The sequence below is a fragment of the Nerophis lumbriciformis genome, linkage group LG26, assembly GCF_033978685.3.
Source record: "Nerophis lumbriciformis linkage group LG26, RoL_Nlum_v2.1, whole genome shotgun sequence".
NCBI classification, from domain to species: domain Eukaryota; kingdom Metazoa; phylum Chordata; class Actinopteri; order Syngnathiformes; family Syngnathidae; genus Nerophis; species Nerophis lumbriciformis.
Genome location: NC_084573.2, coordinates 35,345,001 through 35,371,470, shown reverse-complemented (window position 1 = coordinate 35,371,470; position 26,470 = coordinate 35,345,001). Strand labels below are relative to the sequence as shown.

Below are 26,470 nucleotides of genomic sequence, written 5' to 3'. Positions count from 1 at the left end.
TTCTTGTTTGGTGTGGGTTCACAGTGTGGCGCATTATTAGTAAGAGTGTTAAAGTTTTGTTTTTTTATACCGCCACCGTCAGTGTGACCTGTGTGGTTGTTGACCAAGTATGCCTTGCTGTCACCTACGTGAGCAAGCGGAAGCCCCATATAAAGGGTAGTTGATCAGGCACTCTAGCTGTAGTGGGTGCTATATGATGTACCATCACGGCACGCATGACGCTGACAAGCTCCATTCATTTAAAACCCGCGTGCAAAAAAAAAACTTTGTATGCAGTGTTATTAAATTTGAAATTTCAAAACATTTTTGCGGCTCCCATTGTTTTCTATAATTTGTGAAACTGGTCAAAATGGCTCTTTGACTGGTAAAGGTTGCCGACCCCTGGACTACAGTCATTCTTTTTTTCGTCTGTCCACTAGATGATGCTACTCTTTCCCATTCTAAGCATGCATCAATATTTATCAACGTGTGCTCTTGTCTGCAGTGATGTGCTGCTACTGAAATACTACTACTAATAATAGTAATACTAATGCTAATAATAATAAATAAAACATATATTTATGTAAATATATATTTATGTATTTATTTTATATATGTTATTGTACGTTTACAGCAGTTATTGAGTGTGAGTTTTAATGTATGCTTCCAATCATTGACTTATTTCAGTGCCTATTAAAAATAAGAAAAATGTTTAAATTATAAAATAAATGTTGATTTTATATAGACTGTACCTTCTGGCTAAATTAGTCCTCGGATAATTGCAATGCAACAAGAAAAATGATAAAGTATCATATTTTCAGTCGAAATAAAAATATTTTTTAGGTTTAATCTGTTTTTTTTCCCAACTACCAATGCTAATATGAGCTCGCAAATGTTTTTATATTTTTTGGTTGGAATTGTTTTTATTTTGAGCTGGTGACTGGGGTGGATTATCATGAAAATTGTCAACATGAAAGTCATTGGTCGGTCTAAAAAGACCCCCTTTGAGAATGCAAGTTGGGTTTTCCTGAGTTTTCTTTCAGCACCACGGTGTTTTATCATCTTGTTTTGGTTGCCGTACTTCCTCAATAATTCAGTTTGTTTGTTTTTGGGCAGCGTCATACAGCTTAGAAGTCACGGTCCCAACCGGAAAACTCCTCGTCTGCCTTGGTCTGATCTTGAGGGAAGCGATCAAAATTGATGTAGCAGGGGCCCTAAAGTAGGAGAGAAAAAGAAAACGGGTTCACTCGCAGAGCATAAATAATGGAAATGCACGGACTCGTCTTCACGCGGAGGCGTCAACGTGAGGTGAAATGGATTGACTCGCCTTGCGTATGAGGCGGACCGTGGGAGCGTCCAGCTGAGCCATACGCAGCTTGTGCCAGTTCATGTTACCAAACCACCTGGAGGGAGAACATGCAGGGACTTTACAACAAGTACTACATGTCCATATCTGCAATGATAAGCCGCTACTTTTTCCCCACATTTTGAACCCTGTGTCTTATAAAACGGTGCAGTGGATTTTTGCTGGCTGTCCAGAGTCGGGACCCGGGGTGGACCGCTCGCCTGTGCATCGGTTGGGGACATCTCTGCGCTGCTGACCCGTCTCTACTCGGGATGGTCTCCTGCTGGCCCCACTATGGACTGGACTCTCACTATTATGTTAGATCCACTATGGACTGGACTCTCACTATTATGTTAGATCCACTATGGACTGGACTCTCACTATTATGTTAGATCCACTACGGACTGGACTCTCACTATTATGTTAGATCCACTACGGACTGGACTCTCACTATTATGTTAGATCCACTACGGACTGGACTCTCACTATTATGTTAGATCCACTACGGACTGGACTCTCACTATTATGTTAGATTCACTACGGACTGGACTCTCACTATTATGTTAGATCCACTATGGACTGGACTCTCACTATTATGTTAGATCCACTATGGACTGGACTCTCACTATTATGTTAGATCCACTATGGACTGGACTCTCACACTATTATGTTAGATCCACTATGGACTGGACTCTCACACTATTATGTTAGATCCACTATGGACTGGACTCTCACTATTATGTTAGATCCACTATGGACTGGACTCTCACTATTATGTTAGATCCACTATGGAATGGACTCTCACTATTATGTTAGATCCACTATGGACTGGACTCTCACAATATTATGCTAGATCCACTATGGACTGGACTCTCACACTATTATGTTAGATCCACTATGGACTGGACTCTCACTATTATGTTAGATCCACTATGGACTGGACTCTCACACTATTATGTTAGATCCACTATGGACTGGACTCTCTCACTATTATGTTAGATCCACTATGGACTGGACTCTCACTATTATGTTAGATCCACTATGGACTGGACTCTCACACTATTATGTTAGATCCACTATGGACTGGACTCTCTCACTATTATGTTAGATCTACTATGGACTGGACTCTCACACTATTATGTTAGATCCACTATGGACTGGACTCTCACACTATTATGTTAGATCCACTATGGACTGGACTCTCATAATATTATGCTAGATCCACTATGGACTGGACTCTCACACTATTATGTTAGATCCACTATGGACTGGACTCTCACTATTATGTTAGATCCACTATGGACTGGACTCTCACTATTATGTTAGATCCACTATGGACTGGACTCTCACTATTATGTTAGATCCACTATGGACTGGACTCTCACACTATTATGTTAGATCCACTATGGACTGGACTCTCTCACTATTATGTTAGATCCACTACGGACTGGACTCTCACTATTATGTTAGATCCACTATGGACTGGACTCTCACAATATTATGCTAGATCCACTATGGACTGGACTCTCACACTATTATGTTAGATCCACTATGGACTGGACTCTCACTATTATGTTAGATCCACTATGGACTGGACTCTCACTATTATGTTAGATCCACTATGGACTGGACTCTCACTATTATGTTAGATCCACTATGGAATGGACTCTCACTATTATGCTAGATCCACTATGGACTGGACTCTCACACTATTATGTTAGATCCACTATGGACTGGACTCTCACTATTATGTTAGATCCACTATGGACTGGACTCTCACTATTATGTTAGATCCACTATGGACTGGACTCTCACACTATTATGTTAGATCCACTATGGACTGGACTCTCTCACTATTATGTTAGATCCACTATGGACTGGACTCTCACTATTATGTTAGATCCACTATGGACTGGACTCTCACACTATTATGTTAGATCCACTATGGACTGGACTCTCACACTATTATGTTAGATCCACTATGGACTGGACTCTCACTATTATGTTAGATCCACTATGGACTGGACTCTCACTATTATGTTAGATCCACTATGGACTGGACTCTCACACTATTATGTTAGATCCACTATGGACTGGACTCTCACACTATTATGTTAGATCTACTATGGACTGGACTCTCACACTATTATGTTAGATCCACTATGGACTGGACTCTCACTATTATGTTAGATCTACTATGTACTGGACTCTCACACTATTATGTTAGATCCACTATGGACTGGACTCTCACTATTATGTTAGATCCACTATGGACTGGACTCTCACTATTATGTTAGATCCACTATGGACTGGACTCTCACTATTATGTTAGATCCACTATGGACTGGACTCTCACACTATTATGTTAGATCCACTATGGACTGGACTCTCACTATTATGTTAGATTCACTATGGACTGGACTCTCACACTATTATGTTAGATCCACTATGGACTGGACTCTCACTATTATGTTAGATTCACTATGGACTGGACTCTCACTTATATGTTAGATCCACTATGGACTGGACTCTCACACTATTATGTTAGATCCACTATGGACTGGACTCTCACTATTATGTTAGATCCACTATGGACTGGACTCTCACTATTATGTTAGATCCACTATGGACTGGACTTTCACAATATTATGCTAGATCCACTATGGACTGGACTCTCACACTATTATGTTAGATCCACTATGGACTGGACTCTCACTATTATGTTAGATCCACTATGGACTGGACTCTCACTATTATGTTAGATCCACTATGGACTGGACTCTCACTATTATGTTAGATCCACTATGGAATGGACTCTCACTATTATGCTAGATCCACTATGGACTGGACTCTCACACTATTATGTTAGATCCACTATGGACTGGACTCTCACTATTATGTTAGATCCACTATGGACTGGACTCTCACTATTATGTTAGATCCACTATGGACTGGACTCTCACACTATTATGTTAGATCCACTATGGACTGGACTCTCTCACTATTATGTTAGATCCACTATGGACTGGACTCTCACTATTATGTTAGATCCACTATGGACTGGACTCTCACACTATTATGTTAGATCCACTATGGACTGGACTCTCACACTATTATGTTAGATCCACTATGGACTGGACTCTCACTATTATGTTAGATCCACTATGGACTGGACTCTCACTATTATGTTAGATCCACTATGGACTGGACTCTCACACTATTATGTTAGATCCACTATGGACTGGACTCTCACACTATTATGTTAGATCTACTATGGACTGGACTCTCACACTATTATGTTAGATCCACTATGGACTGGACTCTCACTATTATGTTAGATCTACTATGTACTGGACTCTCACACTATTATGTTAGATCCACTATGGACTGGACTCTCACTATTATGTTAGATCCACTATGGACTGGACTCTCACTATTATGTTAGATCCACTATGGACTGGACTCTCACTATTATGTTAGATCCACTATGGACTGGACTCTCACACTATTATGTTAGATCCACTATGGACTGGACTCTCACTATTATGTTAGATTCACTATGGACTGGACTCTCACACTATTATGTTAGATCCACTATGGACTGGACTCTCACTATTATGTTAGATTCACTATGGACTGGACTCTCACTTATATGTTAGATCCACTATGGACTGGACTCTCACACTATTATGTTAGATCCACTATGGACTGGACTCTCACTATTATGTTAGATCCACTATGGACTGGACTCTCACTATTATGTTAGATCCACTATGGACTGGACTTTCACAATATTATGCTATACCCACTCGACGTCCATTGCAACAACAAAGAGTAACTGTCTTGGTGTAAAAGGTATTTAAGGACAGTGGTCCAAGAAGACAGCAGAAGAGTAATCCGGCCCATACTCCTTCTACTGGAGCTGCAGCTCCAGTCGGAGGCTCGCTGAAACAAATAAAGCATTTTGTTCGACGATTCCTCATTGGCGTCTCCTTGGCTCATCACCCATCACACGACCATCAAATATACAACACAATCAAGCTGGCGTTGTAAGCATTAGCGGATATGCTAACAAAGTGTCTGTGTTAGTATTATTTACTTACAATGCCATTCTTTTTGTACTGTTTCAGTGTCGTAAATTCACCAAAACGTCACCGTGGTGTCAATAAGTCTGTTTAGCTGACTAAAGAGCTAGCTTGGGTCCATGACGAGGACTTCTGTTTTGTTTGATCAGCCATTTTACTGCTGCGTTACAGGTACCGTTTGGAAACAATTAAAGGGGAACATTATCACAATTTCAGAAGGGTTAAAACCATTAAAAATCAGTTCCCAGTGGCTTATTTTATTTTTCGAAGTTTTTTTCAAAATTTTACCCATCACGCAATATCCCTAAAAAAAGCTTCAAAGTGCCTGATTTTAACCATCGTTATATACACCCGTCCATTTTCCTGTGACGTCACATAGTGATGCCAACACAAACAAACATGGCGCATAGAACAGCAAGCTATAGCGACATTAGCTCGGATTCAGACTCGGATTTCAGCGGCTTAAGCAAAATTGAAGAAGAAACTGAAGCTATTGAGCCATATCGGTTTGAACCGTATGAAGGGAAACCGACGAAAACGACACGACAGCCAGCGACACGGGAGAAAGCAAGGACGAATTCGGCGATCGCCTTCTAACCAACGATTGGTTTGTGTTTGTTTTTAAGTGTTGTAATGATTTTAAGCTAAATTATTGGTAAACACAGTTTATGTATAATAATTTACATAAAACCGCGAGTAATGAATAAAGTTTTCATCAATTAATATATTCTGTAGACATACCCTCATCCGCTCTCTTTTCCTGACAGCTGATCTGTCCAGTTTTGGAGTTGATGTCAGCAGGCCAGGGAAGCTAGGGTCGATATTCTTCTCTTGATCATCTTCGGGACGGTGTGAGCCAAGACATCCAGGGGGTTTAGCTCGCTCGTCTGCGGGAACAAACTGCCGCCATTGCTTGCCGTGCTACCGAGGTCCTTTGTCCCTGAATGGCTCACACACTCCGACAGATTCAATGGGGGTCTGGCGGCAGATTTCTTTGACTTTATCGTTGGAAATGCATCTGCTTTGAGTGTCGCAGGATATCCACACATTCTTGCCATCTCTGTCGTAGCATAGCTTTCGTCGGTAAAGTGTGCGGAACAAACGACTGACCATTTTCGTCGGCTTTCCCCACAGCCTCGTATTTTGAACAAATTTCGTCCAATTTCTTGCCACTTTGGCATCTTTGGGCCACTGGTGCAACTTGAATCCGTCCCTGTTCGTGTTGTTACACCCTCCGACAACACACCGACGAAAGTGAGAAAATGGCGGATTGCTTCCTGATGTTCGCTCCGAGAGCGAATAATAGAAAGGCGTTTAATTCGCCAAAATTCACCCATTTAGAGTTCGGAAATCGGTTAAAAAAAAAAAGGTCTTTTTTCTGCAACATCAAGGTATATATTGACGCTTACATAGGTCTGGTGATAATGTTCCCCTTTAAGATATGTAAATAAACATTTACAAAGTCTTTTGTACAGGTACAATGCGGCTAATATATGTAAAATTATTAATTTCTTCTCAAATTTGGTGGATGCGGCTTAAATACCGGTGCTCTCTAGAGCCATGAAAATATGGTACTTACCTGTGACTTCGGACATCTTTGATGCCATTCTTAGTGTTTCCTAACCTCTGGCCTGGCCGGGGCCTGCAAACAAAAGCACATTGACTTGTATTTAAAGTATCAACATTCGGAGCAGTTTATTCTATATTGTTATGCTCTCACCTGCACAGCTTGCTAATAATGGACTTGGCTGCTTCACTTAAGTATGGAGGATAACTCAGCACGCCATCCAGAATCTTGGAATAAATCTTCTGAGGCTCCGAGCTCGAAAAGGGAGGGCTGATTAAAAAAAAAAAGGAAACATGAAAGAACAAAACTGCAGATTAAAACAATGTTTCTTTGCTGCCATCTTGTGGTTGCTATGTGATGGGCTCATTTATATTAACAGTTTAGTATGATTTTACACATGAAGCAATGTGTTTTTTGGTTATTAGATTCACTTTACTTAAAAAACTGGCGAAAGGAAAGATCGTCCTAAAAAAAGAAAAGAAAAAAGCTCTATCTTCGGACAAATCTATATAATTTGTATTGTATATATATTAAAAAAGCAAAGATCGTCCAGGTTGGGCGTGTGCGTGAGACAGACTTGCGCAAAAATCCAAACTGAAATTTAAATGTCTCCCAAATTCCAATTCTATTGCATGTATTTTAATTCCAATTGATACATTTGATGTATTCCAGAATCAACTACTGTACTTACACATTTTTCAAACAATTGAAACTGCTCTAAAGTAAAAATGCTCAACTCATTGAGGACTCTCTTCCATCTCTCTTTACTATACCATACCATCACAGATGCTGGCTTTTACACTTTGCGCCTATAACAATCCGGATGGTTCTTTTCCTCTTTGGTCCGGAGGACACGACGTCCACAGTTTCCAAAAACAATTTGAAATGTGGACTCGTCAGACCACAGGACACTTTTCCACTTTGTATCAGTCCATCTTAGATGAGCTCAGGCCCAGCGAAGCCGACGGCGTTTCTGGGTGTTGTTGATCAACGGTTTTCGCCTTGCATAGGAGAGTTTTAACTTGCACTTACAGATGTAGCCACCAACTGTAGTTACTGACAGTGGGTTTCTGAAGTGTTCCTGAGCCCATGTGGTGATATCCTTTACACACTGATGTCGCTTGTTGATGCAGTACAGCCTGAGGGATCGAAGGTCACGGGCTTAGCTGCTTACGTGCAGTGATTTCTCCAGATTCTCTGAACCCTTTGATGATATTACGGACCGTAGATGGTGAAATCCCTAAATTCCTTGCAAAAGCTGGTTGAGAAAGGTTGTTCTTAAACTGTCCAACAATTTGCTCACGCATTTGTTGACAAAGTGGTGACCCTCGCCCCATCCTTGTTTGTGAATGACTGAGCATTTCATGGAATCTACTTTTATACCCAATCATGGCACCCACCTGTTCCCAATTAGCCTGTTCACCTGTGGGATGTTCCAAATAAGTCTTTGATGAGCATTCCTCAACTTTATCAGTATTTATTGCCACCTTTCCCAACTTCTTTGTCACGTGTTGCTGGCATCAAATTCTAAAGTTAATGATTATTTGCACCAAAAAAAAGGTTTATCAGTTTGAACATGAAATATGTTGTCTTTGTAGCATATTCAACTGAATATGGGTTGAAAATGATTTGCAAATCATTGTATTCCGTTTATATTTACATCTAACACAATTTCCCAACTCATATGGAAACGGGGTTTGTACTATGAAAGGTGGTGCATATTATTAATAATTGGTAATTGGTAGGAAGAGGTTTTTACCCCACCAAAAAAGTAACAAAAGTTTGGTGTATAAAGTGTAAACTTGATTGATGCTACCTTCCCACCAGGAGCTCATAGATGAGGATGCCAAGCGACCAAAAGTCAACAGCAAAGTCATGTCCCTGGTTCTTGATGATCTCCGGCGCCATGTATTCAGGAGTACCAACAAATGAGTACGTCTTCTCTCCACGCACCAACTCTTTGGCAAAACCAAAGTCCACCTATATAACACAATATGTTGTTTTTTTTGTATGGAACAAGATGAAAATGTGCTGTATTGAAATGGACTAAACTCACCAGTTTGACGTAGCCACGCACGTCCAACATCAGGTTCTCTGGCTTTAGGTCTCGGTACATGATGCTTTTCTTGTGGAGGTAGGCGTAGGCCTCCACCACGCAGGAGGTGCAAAAGATGGCGATCTGCTCGTCAAAACGCCCACTGATAATCACATTGAGACAATAGTGTGTAACCATGAAATATATTACTTTAGGTTTGAATTAGAGATGTTATAATCGGCCGATAAATGCGTTAAAATGTAATATCGGAAATGATCGGTATCGTTTTTTTTGTTATCGGTATCGTTTTTTTTTTTTTTATTAAATCAACATAAAAAGCACAAGATACACTTACAATTAGTGCACCAACCCAAAAAACATTCACACATAAGGGTTGTTTCTTTTTGTTATTAATATTCTGGTTCCTACATTATATATCAATACAGTCTGCAAGGGATACAGTCCGTAAGCACACATGATTGTGCGTGCTGCTGGTCCACTAATAGTACTAACCTTTAACAGTTCATTTTACTCATTTTCATTAATTACTAGTTTCAATGTAACTGTTTTTATTTAGTTTTACTTTATTTTTTATTCAAGAATTTTTTTTAAATGTATTTATCTTATTTTATTTTATACATTTTTAAAAAAAGTACCTTATCTTCACCATACCTGGTTGTCCAAAATAGGCATAATAATGTGTTAATTCCACGACTGTATATATCGGTTGATGTCGGTATCGGTTGATATCGGTATCGGTAATTAAAGAATTGGACAATATCGGAATATCGGATATCGGCAAAAAGCCATTATCGGACATCCCTAGTTTGAATGCCATGCTATATTTCTATGCTATATAATGCCATATTGTTACGCTACATCAGAGCTGGGCAAATATTTTGACTCGGGGGCCACATTTAGAAAAAAAAAAATGTGTCTGGGGAGGCCAAGGTGTATGTGTGTATAAATGATATGTACACATATAGCAGTAACAAATTTGCTGTACAGTATGTGTGTTTGGGTCCATTTTTTTTCCAGGAACACCAGTACCAAAAGTCACAAAGTACGATAAGAGTTCTTAAAACGTTATGACAGACCACCTCAAAAAAACAGAATGGAATTTTACAGTTACTGAATGGACACCCGAAATGTACATGAAAATAAAGAAAGTGGGATTTACAATATTAACTACCGTATTTTTCGGAGTATAAGTCGCTCCGGAGTATAAGTCGCACCGGCCGAAAATGCATAGTAAAGAAGGAAAAAAAACATATATAAGTCGCATTTTGGGGGGAAATGTATTTGATAAAAGCCAACACCAAGAATAGACATTTGAAAGGCAATTTAAAATAAATAAAGGCTGAATAAGTGTACGTTATATGAGGCATAAATAACCAACTGGTATGTTAACGTAACATATTATGGTAAGAGTCATTCAAATAACTATAACATATAGAACATGCTATACGTTTACCAAACAATCTGTCACTCCTAATCGCTAAATCCCATGAAATCTTATACGTCTAGTCTCTTACGTGAATGAGATCAATAATATTATTTGATATTTTACGCTAATGTGTTAATCATTTCACACATAAGTCGCTCCTGAGTGAAACTCATCACCTCGCCTGGTTATTGACTCCAACCCAGACCCAAACTATGAAAAAAACTGCGACTTATAGTCCGAAAAATACACTGAATATTAACAACATATGAACGTCGCTCCTCTTTTACTTCTCAGACCAGCTCCTCGATAGTTGTGTATCTTTTACAATCAAGCAAAACACAACAAAAATGTAATAAACAGCTAAATATGAATGCAAAGTGTAAAAATAAACACCCAGAATATGATATATTATCACGTAAAAATCTGCTTCTGCATCTGTTTCTGACACTCGCGTTTCGGGCTGGCTGCTCTGACAACAAACCCCGCCCACTCAGCTTTGTTCCTGGTCTGAGCTGCTGTGACCTAGATTAGGTCTAAAAAAAATTATGTAGACCGTCCGGCGGGCCAGATTGAAAATCTTAACGGGCCGCATGAGGCCCGCAGGCCGTATTTTGCCCAGACCTGTGCTACGTCATGCTATATTACTTTTAAAGATGTCCGATATGGCTTTTTTTGCCGATTCCGATATTGTCATGACTTGGTCCTGGGGTTTAGTTTTTCTCGAAGGCAACGGAAAGTTGGCTCGGGCGAGACGGGAATGCAGATACATTTTTATTTAAACACTATAAATACAAAACAACAAAGTAAACAAAAGGCGCGCACAATGGCGGAGAACACACTATGAAACCAAACACTTGCACAAAGGCAAAAACTATGAACAACAAAAAACACTAACTGTGGCAATAATAAACAAAACTTACTTGGCATGGACAAAAAGGAGCAGCGTGAACGATGGACATGAAAAAAGAGTCAGAAATGTGCAGAAGCATAAATGTGGAGATGTCACCAGAAAGACAAACTGAAAACACTGAACTTAAATACTACAGACATGATTAACGAAAACAGGTGCGTGACTCAAAACGTGAAACAGGTGCGTGACGTGACAGGTGAAAACTAATGGGTTGCTATGGTGATAAACAAGAGTGCACAATGAGTCCAAACGTGGAGCAGGTGAAACTAATGGGTAATCATGGAAACAAGACAAGGAAGTGAAAAGCCAGAAACTAAAGAGTCCAATAACTAAACAAAACATGACTAAGACAAAACATGATTACACAGACATGACAGATATCAACCGATACCGATATATACAGTCATGGAATTAACACATTATTATGCTTAATTTTGTTGTGATGCTTCGCTGGATGCATTAAACAATGTAACAAGGTTTTCCAAAATAAATCAACTCAAGTTATGGAAAAAAAATGCCAACATGGCACTGCCATATTTATTATTGAAGTCACAAAGTGCTTTTTTTTTTTGAACATGCCTCAAAACAGCAGCTTGGAATTTGGGACATGACCAAAGAGGAAAAGAACCATCCGGATTGTTATAGGCGCAAAGTGTAAAAGCCAGCATCTGTGATGGTATGGGGGTGTATTAGTGCCCAAGACATGGGTAACTTACACATCTGTGAAGGCACCATTAATGCTGAAAGGTCCATACAGGTTTTGGAGCAACATATGTTGCCATCCAAGCAACGTTGCCATGGACGCCCCTGCTTATTTCAGCAAGACAATGCCAAGCCATGTGTTACATCAACGTGGCTTCATAGTAAAAGAGTGTGGGTACTAGACTGGCCTGCCTGTAGTCCAGACCGGTCTCCCATGTAAAATGTGTGGTGCATTATGAAGCCTAAAATAGCACAACGGAGACCCCCGGACTGTTGAACAACTTAAGCTGTACATCAAGCAAGAATGGGAAAGAATTCCACCTGAGAAGCTTCAAAAATGTGTCTCCTCAGTTCCCAAACGTTTACTGAGTGTTGTTAAAAGGAAAGGCCATGTAACACAGTGGTGAATATGCCCTTTCCCAACTACTTTGGTACGTGTTGCTGGCATCAAATTCTAAGTTAATTATTATTTGCAAAAAAAAAAAATAAAGTTTATGAGTTTGAACATCAAATATCTTGTCTTTGTAGTGCATTCAACTGAATATGGGTTGAAAATGATTTGCAAATCATTGTATTCCGTTTATATTTACATCTAACACAATTTCCCAACTCATATGGAAACAGGGTTTGTATTATGCAACTCTATTTTATCCTATATCGCTATGTTCATGCTATATCATTATGCTATATTCCTATGCTATGTCATGCTATACTGTTATGCCATGGTATACTATGCTACTATACTATATTGCTATGCTACACTAGATTATGCTATGCTACGCCGTTATGCTACAATATATCGCTATGCTACATCATGCTATATTATTATGCTATATTGTTATGCTGTAATGCTATACTATGCTGTTAGGTTATGCTATGGTTTGTTATGGCACGCTATGCTACGCAATGTTACGTTTGTGTTTCCCCTCACACTTCTTTAAGTTTGGTCCAGATCTCGCCGCCCCCACAGAAGTCCATCACCATATAGATGTAACGTGAGTCCTTAAAGGCTGCGTGAAGTCTGAAAGAAAAATAATAACATAATATCACCAGGTTTAGGTTGTAGTAGCCTTTAGGGATGGGAATTCGAAAACTGGTTCTTGTTCAGAACCGGTTCCCAGTGTATAAATTCCTTGGAATCACTTGCCATTTAGTCAAACGGTTCTCTTATCGATCCTTCCAGGTGGGAATGATGTCATTGCGCAACGTGTATTCACGTCAGATCTCAAAATAGCAAACGCACGGCGCAACAAATGCTCTAAAGTTGACTACATTTCACTAGAAATATAATGCTGCTATTTCATTAAGAAGAGGACATGCGAGCAATATGCTAAAACATTTGAACACACAACATGCAATAATTATAAATGAAAGTCGCGTATTTAACCGCTTCTATCTCATCGAAGCAGCAGTAATACTAGCACGTCATCAAAATACAACAGGTACTAACACCTCCTATCATGTTTGCACTATTATTTGTTATTAGTTAAATTTAAATGAATGACTTCCCATTTAGATGTGCATGACAAGAGACAGATTCTGACTGGCTCCGAGGCAGGCAGCCATAGTTCACGTCTTCCGCTAGACAAATGTCCCCGAGCAGCGACTAAATTTGTGGTCAAAAGTTTGCATTTTCCGTAGGTAAATGTTCAATTGTCGTCAGAGAAAAGTTACATGTTTTCCTGCAACCAGATTCAGTGTTTCCCACACATTCATTTATTTGTGGCGGCCCGCCACGAAAGAATTACGTCCGCCACAAATGGATTTTTCGGCTTTTGACTCGCTCGACCGCTCATAAAAGCAATGGGACTGTCTGTGAATGTACCTTGTAGTTACAACTCCGGTGCAGTAGGTGGCGGTAGCCTACTATGCATTGTAACTCCGCCAATAGCACTTAATTCACCTGGTGGGCCAGAAGAAGAAGACGAAGACGAAGACGAAGAAGAAGACGAAGACGGACGGGATCAAAATACGAAGGTAATATAGGTTATAGGTAGATAGGTTATAGCTGCATCGCTCGCGGCTCGTCATATATTTAACGTTAATCCGCGATTTCACCGAGCGTTTCACTGACGGTGAGCAGCCTGACGCTGCTTCATTAACACCGCCGCTGTTTGACTCGTGGGCCGGGGCAGACGCACGTAATAACAATCACCTGTTTTCATACCGACGAGCTAACGTGTCCAGGTTATAACCCTGTTGTCAATAAACACACGTGGAGACGGTGCTTCAGATACTACATTAATACTCAAGCTAAATTGTCCACTGTCCACTGCAGCATGTGAATGCAATGAAAAGAATAAAATCTGAGCCAACCAGCTGTTAAAATGTTGTCCAGGTTAATGTTTTGACCATTAAAGGCCCTTCATTTCAAGATTTCAACTGTGATCGGGCTTTAAACAGGTGGCTGACCTGTTCAGATGGGTGTAACTGCTACTGGTCAAAAAATGTAAAATAACATTTAATTTTACATCAAATCAAATCAAATCAACTTTATTTATAAAGCACATTTAAAATTTACCACAGGGGTAGCCAAAGTGCTGTACAATGAACAGGTTAAAAGATAAAACGAGTACCAAGCAAACACAACACAACACAAACAGAACACGAAAAAAAATAAAAAAAATAAAAATAAAAAAATATATATATATTATATGTTATATATATATATATATGTTATAATCCTGATCATCATGGCTTACAGTTTTTGAAACCTTGCATTTTCTGAGATTTGCAATTTAAATGTTTACATAAACTGTAGGCCATAATCATCAAAATTCTAACCAATAAAGGCTTGCCATATCTCACTTTGCATGTAATACATGTATGCAATGCCATTTAAATGTAATTATAGATAATAATAATAATAAATACTGTGTAGTGTTGTAAATAGTCAACGGGAAGGATTTTAGTAAGATATAAGCCATGAGCACTACACAGCCAGAAAAAAACCTAGGCAGGACAAGTAATAATATTGGGGCAAGTAGATTTGAGAAGTCGGGCAAGTAGAAAAATTTGGGAGGAGGGAACAGGTGAGACTCAGCAAACACTGAAAAATAAAGCAGGGTCAGATCAGAAATGCGCTTTTCTCATGAAAAGGGTCCTAATTTATATTCTTATGTGCCTTATAGAGAGGACCACGACAAAACATAGAGCGACTAGCTCCAGTGCGACCTGTTCAGCAGCAGCAGGAGGAGGAGGAGGAGGTTGACTGACTGTGGCAGGACACCTCTGCCTCTGTTTCACTTTATGTTGCTGGTAAATAATATGGTTGTAGTAGTAGGCTAAAGTTAAATTATTTAGTATGCACTAATTAAAGGGGCAGAGCTTTAAGAGACATTTTAGCTTTTATATCTTATAAGATATATTTTTTGTAAGAACCACAATTAATAAATATATTTCAGTGAATAACTAATTGTTCAAATCTGTATATAAGTATGTACATAAAGTGTTGTAATTATATTCCAACTCCGCGTTCTTCTTGGTCATCGCCGCTGCCGCCGCCACCCCCCACCCCCCGACCACACCACCACAAATAGATGCCTGCCCTGTGGGAAACACTGAGATTCTCTCAGTCATTATATTATACAGATGAAACTAATAAAATTAGAATACGGTGTAAAATGCAACAAAATTTCGTTCTTATCTGTACTGTAAAGTTCAAATTTGAATGACAATAAAAAGGAAGTCTAAGTCTGAAGTCTAAGTCTAAAAGTCCATTCATGTCAGCAATTAACTTCAAATGTGAAACTAATCTGTGATATTAACTCATTACATGCAAAATGAGATATGTCAAGCCTTTATTTGCAGTGTTGGGTTAGTTACTGAAAAGCAGTAACTAGTTACAGTTACTTCATTTCAAAAGTAACTCAGTTACTAACTCAGTTACTTACACCAAAAAGTAATGCGTTACTGTGAAAAGTAACTATTTAGTTACTTCTTTTTTCTTTTTTTTTTTAAAGCTCCAATTAATGCCCTTTTAGCCTTCATTTCAGTACTGTTATTGCACTGGAGAATAATACAATCTGTTGATCAACTTGACATGCATTTGCATCACTCAACTCTGCTAAGCCATGTGGTCTACATACAACACACAAAGACAAAGATATGTTACAAAGGCCAATTTGTTTCTGGCCAGAACAAATTGACAAAACTATTTTAAATAGCTGCAACATAACATACATAAGTAACAAACACCATAATAACAGCATAGATGTAAACCAAGAAAGGCACACACTACATACACAAAGTCTAACCAGGCATTTTCTTCCTCAAGTAATTCTTATACAAAATCATGTCTGAAACCCAGAACACTACACATTTCCCCAGTTTTAGTTTAGAGATAAGGAAAGATTGGCCTGGCCCACTAGGATCCCTCCAAATGTATTTCATATGCTGTAAACCTAGTTCATAGTTGTTAGTTTCCTTTAATGCCAAACAAACACATTCCAATCGTTGGTTAGAAGGCGATCGCCGAATTCGTCCTCGCTTTCTCCCGTGTCGCTGGCTGTCGTGTCGTTTTCGTCGGTTTCGCTTGCATACGGTTCAAACCGATATGGCTCAATAGCTTCAGTTTCTTCTTCAATTTCGTTTTCGCTACCTGCCTCCACACTACAACCATCCGTTTCAATACATGCGTAATCTGTTGAATCGCTTAAGCCGCTGAAATCCGAGTCTGAATCCGAGCTAATGTCGCTATAGCTTGCTGTTCTTTCCGCCATGTTTGTTTGTGTTGGCATCACTATGTGACGTCACAGGAAAATGGACGGGTGGTTAAAATCAGGCACTTTGAAGCTTTTTTTTTTAGGGATATTGCGTGATGGGTAAAATTTTGAAAAAAACTTAGAAAAATATAATAAGCCACTGGGAACTGATTTTGAATGGTTTTAACAATTCTGAAATTGTGATAATGTTCCCCTTTAAATTTTTTCCCCAAATAAGAATCGATAAGAGAACCATCAAGGAATCAAATAGTTAAGCAGAATCGAAAGTGGAAACGGAACCGGACAAATCTTATCAGTTCCCATCCCTAGTAGCCATGTTGTTTCATGCTGACATCGTGTGTGTGTTACCTGACAATGAAGTCGCACTGGACGGCTTTAAGGATCTTCTTCTCAAGCAGCATGTGCTCCTCCTGTCTCTTGGCAACTATGTGCTTCTTACTCACCCTCTTTATGGCGTAGTACTTCCCATAATTCAACGTGGTCATCTTGCAATGACAACAAATGGTTAGTAAAGACACGCAGTTTAGACAGGCTGCATTAAAGCACGGAGAACATCGGGCACCAGCTCAACGCGGCCGAAGCCTCCTACGCCGAGGGTGACCGGATCTCCTTGATAGCGACCCTCCTGGTACAGGACAGGAACCAGGTCCTTAAACTTTAAGGTGGTGCTGGGACTACACACACACACACACATAGAACATCACATTACATAGCGAGATTTCGGCATGCAGCTTCTCTAGGATGCTCACCTGGACTTTGCAGGAGCTTTGGCTTCCTGGAGCATCTTGGAGCTGTTGGTAAAGATGAATTAGATTTTAGTGACAAGATGGAGGAGTGCGGGGGAGGATGATATTGCTGTGCATACTCATCAAACAGCTCCAACTGCTCCACTGGGATTGTCTCTTCAAACACCCTGAAGGAGAGCATTCATCAACGTCAAATAATGAGAAAGACAGAAGAATTTGGGCACACACAAAATAGAGGCTGCGTGACTATGGTCTCTGTGTGCACCCAGGTCCAACTGGTGACCTTTAAAATAAAAAAATACCACAGACATCTTATATTGGAAGAAAAGGAGAACTTCTCCGTTTTTTTTTCTTCAATTTCCTTTATTTAACTAGGTCAGGGGTCGGCAACCTTTACCAGTCAAAGAGCCATTTTGACCAGTTTCGCAAATTATAGAAAACAATGGGAGCCGCGGGGGTTGATGTGTGAGGGAGCGGGGTTGGGGTGGGGGCGGGGTTTGGTGGTAGCAGGGGTGTATAATGTAGCCCGGAAGAGTCAGGGCTGCATTGGATTCTGGGTGTTTGTTCTGTTGTGTTTATGTTGTGTTAAGGTGCAGATGTTCTCCCGAAATGTGTTTGTCATTCTTGTTTGGTTTTGGTTCAAAGTGTGGCGCATTATTAGTAAGAGTGTTAAAGTTGTTTTATATGGTCACCGTCAGTGTAACCTGTGTGGCTGTTGACAAAGTATGCCTTGCTGTCACGTACGTGTGCAAGCAGACGATGTATATTGTATAAAAAGTGTTGGGCTGGCACCCTGTTAATACAGATTGTAGAGGGCGCCAAATGTTGTAACATCATGGCACGCCCTTATTATAGCCATAAGGGTGAAAATCGGTGAATATTAATCCCGGGAGTTTTCTGCGAGAGACACTGAAATCCGGAAGTCTCACGGGAAAATTGGGGGGTTCAGCAAGTAAGCTGCTGAGCCGCATCAGAGTGATCAAAGAGCCGCATGCGGCTCCGGAGCCGCGGGTTGCCGACCCCTGAACTAGGTAAAGACACACTGGGATTAAAATCTCCTTTTCAAGAGCGACCTGACAAAGAGGGTGGCACAAACAAAGTTACAATAATAATTACAACAAGACAATACAACAGAACAACAGCAGTCATACCCCAACAGGTCAAAAATAATTTTAAACGATTATAATAATTAAATGTAAAAGCAAGTACATTGCCCAAGAGAACTGGTTTCTCGATTTTTTTTTTAAATGGACTTAAACTTCCCCAAGATGATCAATTCTGGTAACCTCAGATCTTTCTGGAAGTCATTTCATGACCAGCATAACTGAAGGCTTTTTTTTTCTCTTTTTTTTTTACCAAATTCTGTGTTGGCTCTATTGTTTTGTTTTGACTGTTTTATTGTTTTGTTTTTAATGTTTTGTATTGTGTTTTTTTATGTGTGTAATGGATCTCAAGGTCTGCAATAAAAGATTGATGAAAAATAAAAGATTGATGAACCAACATGTTGAGTCTCGACACACAAAGGAACACAGATAGTAGGGATGTCCCGATCCAGGTTTTTGCACTTCCGATCCGATACCGATACTGACCGATACCGATACTGACAGATAATGGCCTATCCGAGCATGTATTAAAGTTTAAAGTTATTTAGCCTACTTAGTTGTCAGAATCATGTTGAAAAGGGTTTTAGTACTCTTGATAACAACTAGCCAGCTGAATTAGGGGAGTTTGAATAATACACAATGGTTGGTAACAAGAAACTGACCTGTTTATTCAAGGATAAACACAAAATAGACAAAATTATACATGACGAACAGAAATGGCATCATTGAACTAGGGCTGGGCGATATGGCCTTTTTTTTAATATTGCCATATTTTAATGCCATATTGCGATACACGATATACATCTCAATATTTTGCCTTAGTCTTGAATGAACACTTGATGCATATAATCACAGCAGTATGATGATTCTATGTGTTTTGATTGATTGATTGAGACTTTTATTAGTAGGTTGCACAGTGAAGTACATATTCCGTACAATTGACCACTAAATGGTAACACCCGAATTAGTTTTTCAACTTGTTTAAGTCGGGGTCCACTTAAATTGATTCATGATACAGATATATACTATCAGATATATACTATCATCATAATACAGTCATCACACAAGATAATCACATTGAATTATTTACATTATTTATAATCCAGGGTGTGGAGGGGGGCGCCGGATGTAAGTGTCAAAAAGACAGCCAAAAGAGTTTGATATGAGAATAAATCTAAAGTTAAAATATAGGGTAGAAATGCACCCATTTGCAGGAAATGTAGTCTTGATTTTCAACATTTTCTTTCAAGGCTTGCATGTCTACATTAAAACATTCTTCTTCATACTGCATTAAAAATGCTACTTTTAAACTTTCATGCAGAGAAGGAAATCACAGCTAAAAAAATCATTAATTTTTTCATACCGTGTTGATCTGGAAATTTTTGCCTCGGCATTTTGATGGTGTGGGCGTGTGGCACCGAATGGAGATAAGCGTCTCGACAAACGTCACAATATTTGAACAATGATGACGAAAACTGTTTTCTCTGTCGTGTCCGTGTGTCGAAAATTGTTATACGCTTATTTTTTTATTTGATTTTGTGCGTGGCATATAATTGCTATGCGCAGAGGACGTTTAAACAGTGCGCAATTGCACAAGCGCGCACCTTAGAGAGAACGTTGGTCACACGGCTGCGCTAGCATCACAGCTAACGTTAGCCATGCTTCTACCTCTCTGCTCGGGGAGGACGTATACGTATGTGACGTATGACGTGACAGTATGTGACGTATGACGTGACAGTATGTGACGTGTGTAAGAAGGTGCGCTTGCTGTCTGTGAGAAGCACAGACACAGAAAAGAGTGAGAAGAGCCTGTTGTGTAATGCCAGCAGCTAAAAGCAACTGTGTGAGAATCCACAAATCTGTGGATGTGTTGAAGGTGTGCTGGAAAATGCGGAACGGAAATTAGGGAACAGCAGAAAAGTGGAATGTATTACTTAAATAGGTGCGTTGGAAAACACGGAGCAGAGTTTTTTTTTAACTGGATCTGGATCGGCATTTTCCCATGCCTTGCCGATACGCAATTTTTTTGCAAATATCGGCGGCCGATCCGATCCAAATATCGGATCGGGACATCCCTAACAGATAGGTGGGGACAAGTCCAAGAAGACATTTATATATAAAAACTATCCATCGAGAAAGTTAAAGATGGACAGTTTGCCTTTGCATACAAAGTGCAGTGGTGGACAAGATTTCCACAAACAGTAATAAAAGGTAAGGCACAGTGATATACAGTGTCTAGTTCAGTGGTTCTTAACCTTGTTGGAGGTAGCGAACCCCACCAGTTTCATATGCACATTCACCGAACCCTTCTTTAGTGAAAAATAAAATGTTTTTTTTTTTTTTCAAATTCAAGACAAAGTTATATGTTTTTGGTAACACTTTGGTATGGGGAACATATTCTAAGTAACAAAGACTTAATTTAGAGTTATTTGGTTAGGGTTAGAGGGTTAGGGACAGGGTTAGAGGGTTAGGGTTATAATAAGGCCATGCAGAATAAGGCATTAATAAGTACTTAATACTGACTAGTTAAGAGCCAATACGTTACTAATTTGCATGTTAATAAGGAACTAATTAATGGTGAATATGTTCCTCATACTAAAGTGTTACCATGTTTTTTTACTGGTGCACAAAATGAAGCGTGCATGAACATCAGCTTGTTCAAACAACAAAACCAACACAGTGCATAAACTCACAACAAATTACACACCTGCAAATCAGTCTGACTTCTGCTGTTGCCGTATCCGTAATACGCCGATAGAGAGAAGTTTTTATTTACCCGATGAGTCGGGTGTGTCTTGACCTCCGCCGAACCCCTGAGCCCGACTCACCGAACTCCTAGGGTTCCATCGAACCCAGGTTAAGAACCACTGCTCTAGTTTCTTCAAGTAAGTGCCAGGTGCATTCATAAAAAGCAAGTCTCCATAATCAAGTAAAAGAATAAAGGTGGATGAGATCAGATGTTTCCTAACTTTTAAGGAAAAACAAGACTTATTTTATTATTAATAGGGACGGCGTGGCGCAGTGGAAGAGTGGCCGTGCGCGACCTGAGGGTCCCTGGTTCAATCCCCACCTAGTACCAACCTCGTCATGTCCGTTGTGTCCTGAGCAAGACACTTCACCCTTGCTCCTGATGGGTGCTGGTTAGCGCCTTGCATGGCAGCTCCCTCCATCAGTGTGTGAATGTGTGTGTGAATGGGTAAATGTGGAAGTAGTGTCAAAGCGCTTTGAGTACCTTGAAGGTAGAAAAGCGCTATACAAGTACAACCCATTTATTATCATTTATTTCTGAAAAAGAAACCCCAATTAAATTTTCAGCTTAGAGACAAGCGTTTCAATGTGTGCTTTAAAAGACAATCTCACATCAATAATAATTCCTAAGTACTTACCGGTATATGTTGTGACTAGGGTTGCAAAGGGGTGGAAAGTTTCCGGTAAATTTACGGAAACTTTACCACGGGAAATTAAGCTCGGGAAGTTTGGAAATATTGACCATTTTTTGATTATTCAAAGTTGGACACCGTCCATGGGAATTAATGGGAATATATGGGTATTAATGGGGAATTACAATAATGATATATTATTGGGCACTTGTCTATATGCTGCAACATTTTTGACGTAGCTCTTTGCACAGTATTTGCAAATGTACCTTTGCGCCTTCATTGGTTGGGGTGAAAAGTCTCCACACATCAGATGGTGTACGTGGCATTATTCTGTTTGTATTTATTTATTCTTGTAAAACACTAATGAGATGCCACACACAGATATAAATAGTCAGCTAAACAATTGGAGTAGTCTTTAACAGTATTTTACTGATGGACAAAAGAATAGAAATAGGATAGATGAATAAATGAACAGTCAATCAGCATGCTAAATCAAACTATAACTTACATTCTTGTATGACAACAGAATGGCTAGCAGAACAGAAGGCAGAGGAAACTTCACCTTTTGATTTAGTATTTGCTAGTTGAACTTTACACATCACAAAAAAGATAAATTCGGATGGCTAACATTGTTAGCATAAATGAATGGGATTTAACATAGAGAAAATTAGCATCACGGCTAACGGAGAAATATTTTCGGTTCATTATGAGACTGTGGTGGTACTTAAACCTAGCTAGCTAGAGATATTGGCCCCAAAATCATTTAACAAGTACAGGAACAGCTAGCTAGCTTGAGTGGAAGTCCGCTGGAGTAGTCTACAGCATACTTGCCAACCTTGAAACCTCCGATTTCGGGGGGCGGAGGGCGTGGTCAGGGGTGGGGCGGGGCGTGGTTGGGGGCGTGGTTAAGAGGGTAGGAGTATATTGACAGCTAGAATTCACCAAGTATTTCATATATATATATATATATATATATATATATATATATATATATATATATATCCTGAAAATATGCAAACAAAACTGTGTTTAGATAATTGATACTTCAAACTTGCATAAATAAAGGAATATAACATAACTTGGCTTCTGAGAGCTTCAAAATGTAATGAATAAAATGCTTAAGTTGTTGATAAACAAGCAATTATTTTAATAATTAAATATGGTCATTTTAAATGAATTATTATGATAATTTAAAATTAATTATTTCAAATATGTTTATTTTAATGTATAATTCTATGGCTGGATGTAATGAGTCAGAAAAAATACAAATAAAAATACAATTCATTTTGATGTTTTTAGCAAAATATAGTAAAAATGTATTTCGTTTTTGTTTTTTTTATTTAGTAAATATATTTATTTTTAGGTAAGATAAACATAATAATACAATTTATCTCTAGTATGGATGATTTAGTTCTTGTCACCCTGTTGTCCTCCCGTCTGAAAAAAGGCTGTCCTCACTCAGGTCCGCATGGAGCTGGAGGGGGCGTGGCCTCCAGCTCCGGCTGAAAATCGGGAGATTTTCGGGAGAATATTTGTCCCGGGAGGTTTGAGTTTGAGTTTGAGTTTGAGTTTATTTCGAACATGCAAGTATACAACATGATACATCACAATCTCCAGTTTCTCTTTTCAACATGTTCGAAAAGGAGTAGGAAGAAGCAGAGCTTATTTAATCCTACCCCTTTTCTTTTACATAACAGTTGCTAAAACTTTTGTTCACTTCCTGTTCTCAATTTATTCACAATATACTCCATAAGTAATCACAATAAAATAAGTAAATAAATAATAATTGGTGAAGTAAGTTACATTTCATATGTTGAGATAAGTAAGATTATTTTGTGAGTGAAAGAATGAAAGAATGGATGAGTTAAATAAATTCAGAATGTTTATCATGGTTCTTCTTCTTTGTACTTTGTAAACACTTTAAGTTTGAAGAGTTTCTTGAAGTGGATCATATTAGTACATTGTTTGATTGCTTTGCTTAATCCATTCCATCATTTAATTCCACATACTGATACACTGAAGGTCTTAAGTGTTGTACGTGCATACAAATGTTTTAAATTACATTTCTCCCTAAGATTATATTTCTCCTCTTTTTTTGAGAAGAATTGTTGTATATTCTTGGGTAGCAGGTTATAGTTTGCTTTGTGTATAATTTTAGCTGTTTGCAAATTCACTATGTCGTAGAATTTCAGAATCTTTGATTCAATAAATAAAGGATTTGTGTGTTCTCTATATCCAACATTATGTATTATTCTAACTGATCTTTTTTGTAACACCGTTAATGAATGAAGTGTACTTTTGTAATTATTTCCCCATATTTCTGCACAATAACTCAGATATGTAACACTAGTGAGCAGTAGAGAATATGAAGTGATTTTTTGTCGAGAACATGTTTTGCTTTATTCATTATTGACGTGTTTCTTGCTACTTTATGCTGTATATTTTTTACGTGAGATTTCCAGTTCAATTTATCATCAATCATTATACCTAGAAATTTGGTTTCATTTACTCTTTCAATTTCTATTCCGTCTATTTGTATTTGTGTTTGACTTTCTCTTCTACTGTTACCAAATAGCATTATTTTAGTTTTACTGAGATTCAACGATAGTCTGTTTTTGTCAAACCATCTTTTTAATTTGTTAATTTCTTCTGTTATTATTTGTAGTATCTTCTGTGTGTTCTCTCCTGAACAAAACGCTGTTGTATCATCCGCAAATAATACTAACTTTAAATCTTTTGTAACTTTACAAATGTCATTTATATATAGATTGAATAATTTAGGTCCTAGTATTGATCCCTGAGGTACACCACAGGATATATTTAGCGTTGTAGAGGTGTGTTCGCCTAGCTTCACGTATTGTTTCCTGTTCATTAGATAACTTCTTATCCAGTTTAAGACTAACCCTCTGATGCCATATCGTTCTAGTTTTTTGATTAAAATATTGTGATTAATTGTGTCAAATGCTTTAGTTAGATCCATAAAAACTGCTGCCGCACATTTTTTTATTATCTATAGCATTGGTAATTTCTTCTGTAATTTCAATTAAAGCCATCGAAGTTGAAACATTAGCTCTGTATCCATATTGATTTTCTTCGAGTATTCTATTTTTATTTATGAAACTCTCTAATCTGTTATTGAACAGTTTTTCAATGATTTTAGAAAATTGTGGAAGTAAGGAAACAGGTCTATAGTTTGTAAATTGATGTTTGTCACCAGTCTTGTAAATTGGTGCAACTTTAGCTATTTTCATTTTGTTTGGAAATGTACCTGTTTGAAATGATAGGTTACTAATATACATTAATGGTCCTGAGATCTCTTCAATAACCTTTTTTATCGTTTCCATATCAATTTCATTACAATCAGTTGAAGTCTTGGATTTACATTTTTTCACGATTGTAACTATTTCCTCCTGTGTCACATTACTGAGGAACATGGAGTTGGGATTTCGCTCTATGGTATCATTATAGTCCTCAATTGAAACTGGGTCTGGAATCCTTTCTTCCAATTTTGGTCCAATATTTACAAAATAATTATTGAAGCTTTCAACTACTTCCTTTGTGTTGTCATTTTTTTTATTTCCGTCTAAGAAGTATTGAGGGTAGTCCCTCTTAGTGCCATTTTTAATAATGCTATTGAGGATGCCCCAGGTTGTCGGGAGAGGCGCTGAATTTCGGGAGTCTCCCGGAAAATTCGGGAGGGTTGGCAAGTATGGTCTACAGTAGGGTGACCATTTCCATGACACCAAAAAGGAGGATATTATGCGGCATATCAATAAATTACTATGGTGTACATAAGACTCTGGTATACTCTTATTTATAGTACAATTTTGAGTGGTTTAAAGATGATGTTTGTGTGGCTGAATAGGAAAAAAATATTAAAGTCAAGTGTTTGTTAACAGTATTTGTATTTATTCAATACATTGTGGTGTTCAAAAAGTGACCACTGAGATGAATCTTTTCAAGTGCAGAGTGCCACAAAGCATAACATGTGTGGACTTAAATGTAAACAACAATTAACAGGTAACATATATAATTAAAAAAAAATGTCACAAAAAATTTTCCACATCAACATCAAGGCTGCTTGCTGCATATCTGGTTGCGTTATGCAGAATATGGGCCAAACAGTTTGCAGGGAGCACATCTTTTTGGCTCAGTTTCAGCTTCTGATACACACTGTTGTGTTTGCCATAATTGACACTGGCATTGTCTGCTGCATATGCAGACATGTTTTTCACCTCTAAGCCAGACATCTCAAGTTTTGCCAGCAGCTGGTTTGTTATGGCTTCTGACGTTTCGTTGCTGTCACTATAAAAATCCAACAGGACATGTTGGATGCCTTCATCAAAGTGATAATACCTTACCACAATAGGAAAACACTTTGTTCCTTTATTTGAGGCGTCGGTTGCCACGGAAAAGGGTAGGTTGTTTTCTTTTATGTAGTCGGTAT

At 38.6% G+C, this 26,470-nt stretch overlaps 1 protein-coding gene across 2 annotated transcripts in view; it reads right to left on the bottom strand.

Annotated features, from left to right (window-relative positions):
- Nucleotides 1-258: 258 nt before the first annotated feature.
- Nucleotides 259-26,470, bottom strand: part of prkg3 (protein kinase cGMP-dependent 3) — a 76,647-nt gene continuing 50,435 nt past the window's right edge. For both annotated transcript variants that reach the window (XM_072916289.1, XM_061986981.2), the window contains 11 exons: nt 17,660-17,707; nt 17,544-17,585; nt 17,357-17,468; nt 17,143-17,279; nt 13,002-13,091; nt 9,033-9,174; nt 8,793-8,956; nt 7,130-7,246; nt 6,989-7,051; nt 1,307-1,382; nt 259-1,193 (listed from right to left, as the gene is read on the bottom strand). In XM_072916289.1, the coding sequence (XP_072772390.1) occupies nt 1,107-1,193; nt 1,307-1,382; nt 6,989-7,051; nt 7,130-7,246; nt 8,793-8,956; nt 9,033-9,174; nt 13,002-13,091; nt 17,143-17,279; nt 17,357-17,468; nt 17,544-17,585; nt 17,660-17,707 (1,078 nt within the window). In that variant the 3' untranslated portion in view covers nt 259-1,106. The remainder of the gene's footprint in view (nt 1,194-1,306; nt 1,383-6,988; nt 7,052-7,129; nt 7,247-8,792; nt 8,957-9,032; nt 9,175-13,001; nt 13,092-17,142; nt 17,280-17,356; nt 17,469-17,543; nt 17,586-17,659; nt 17,708-26,470) is intronic.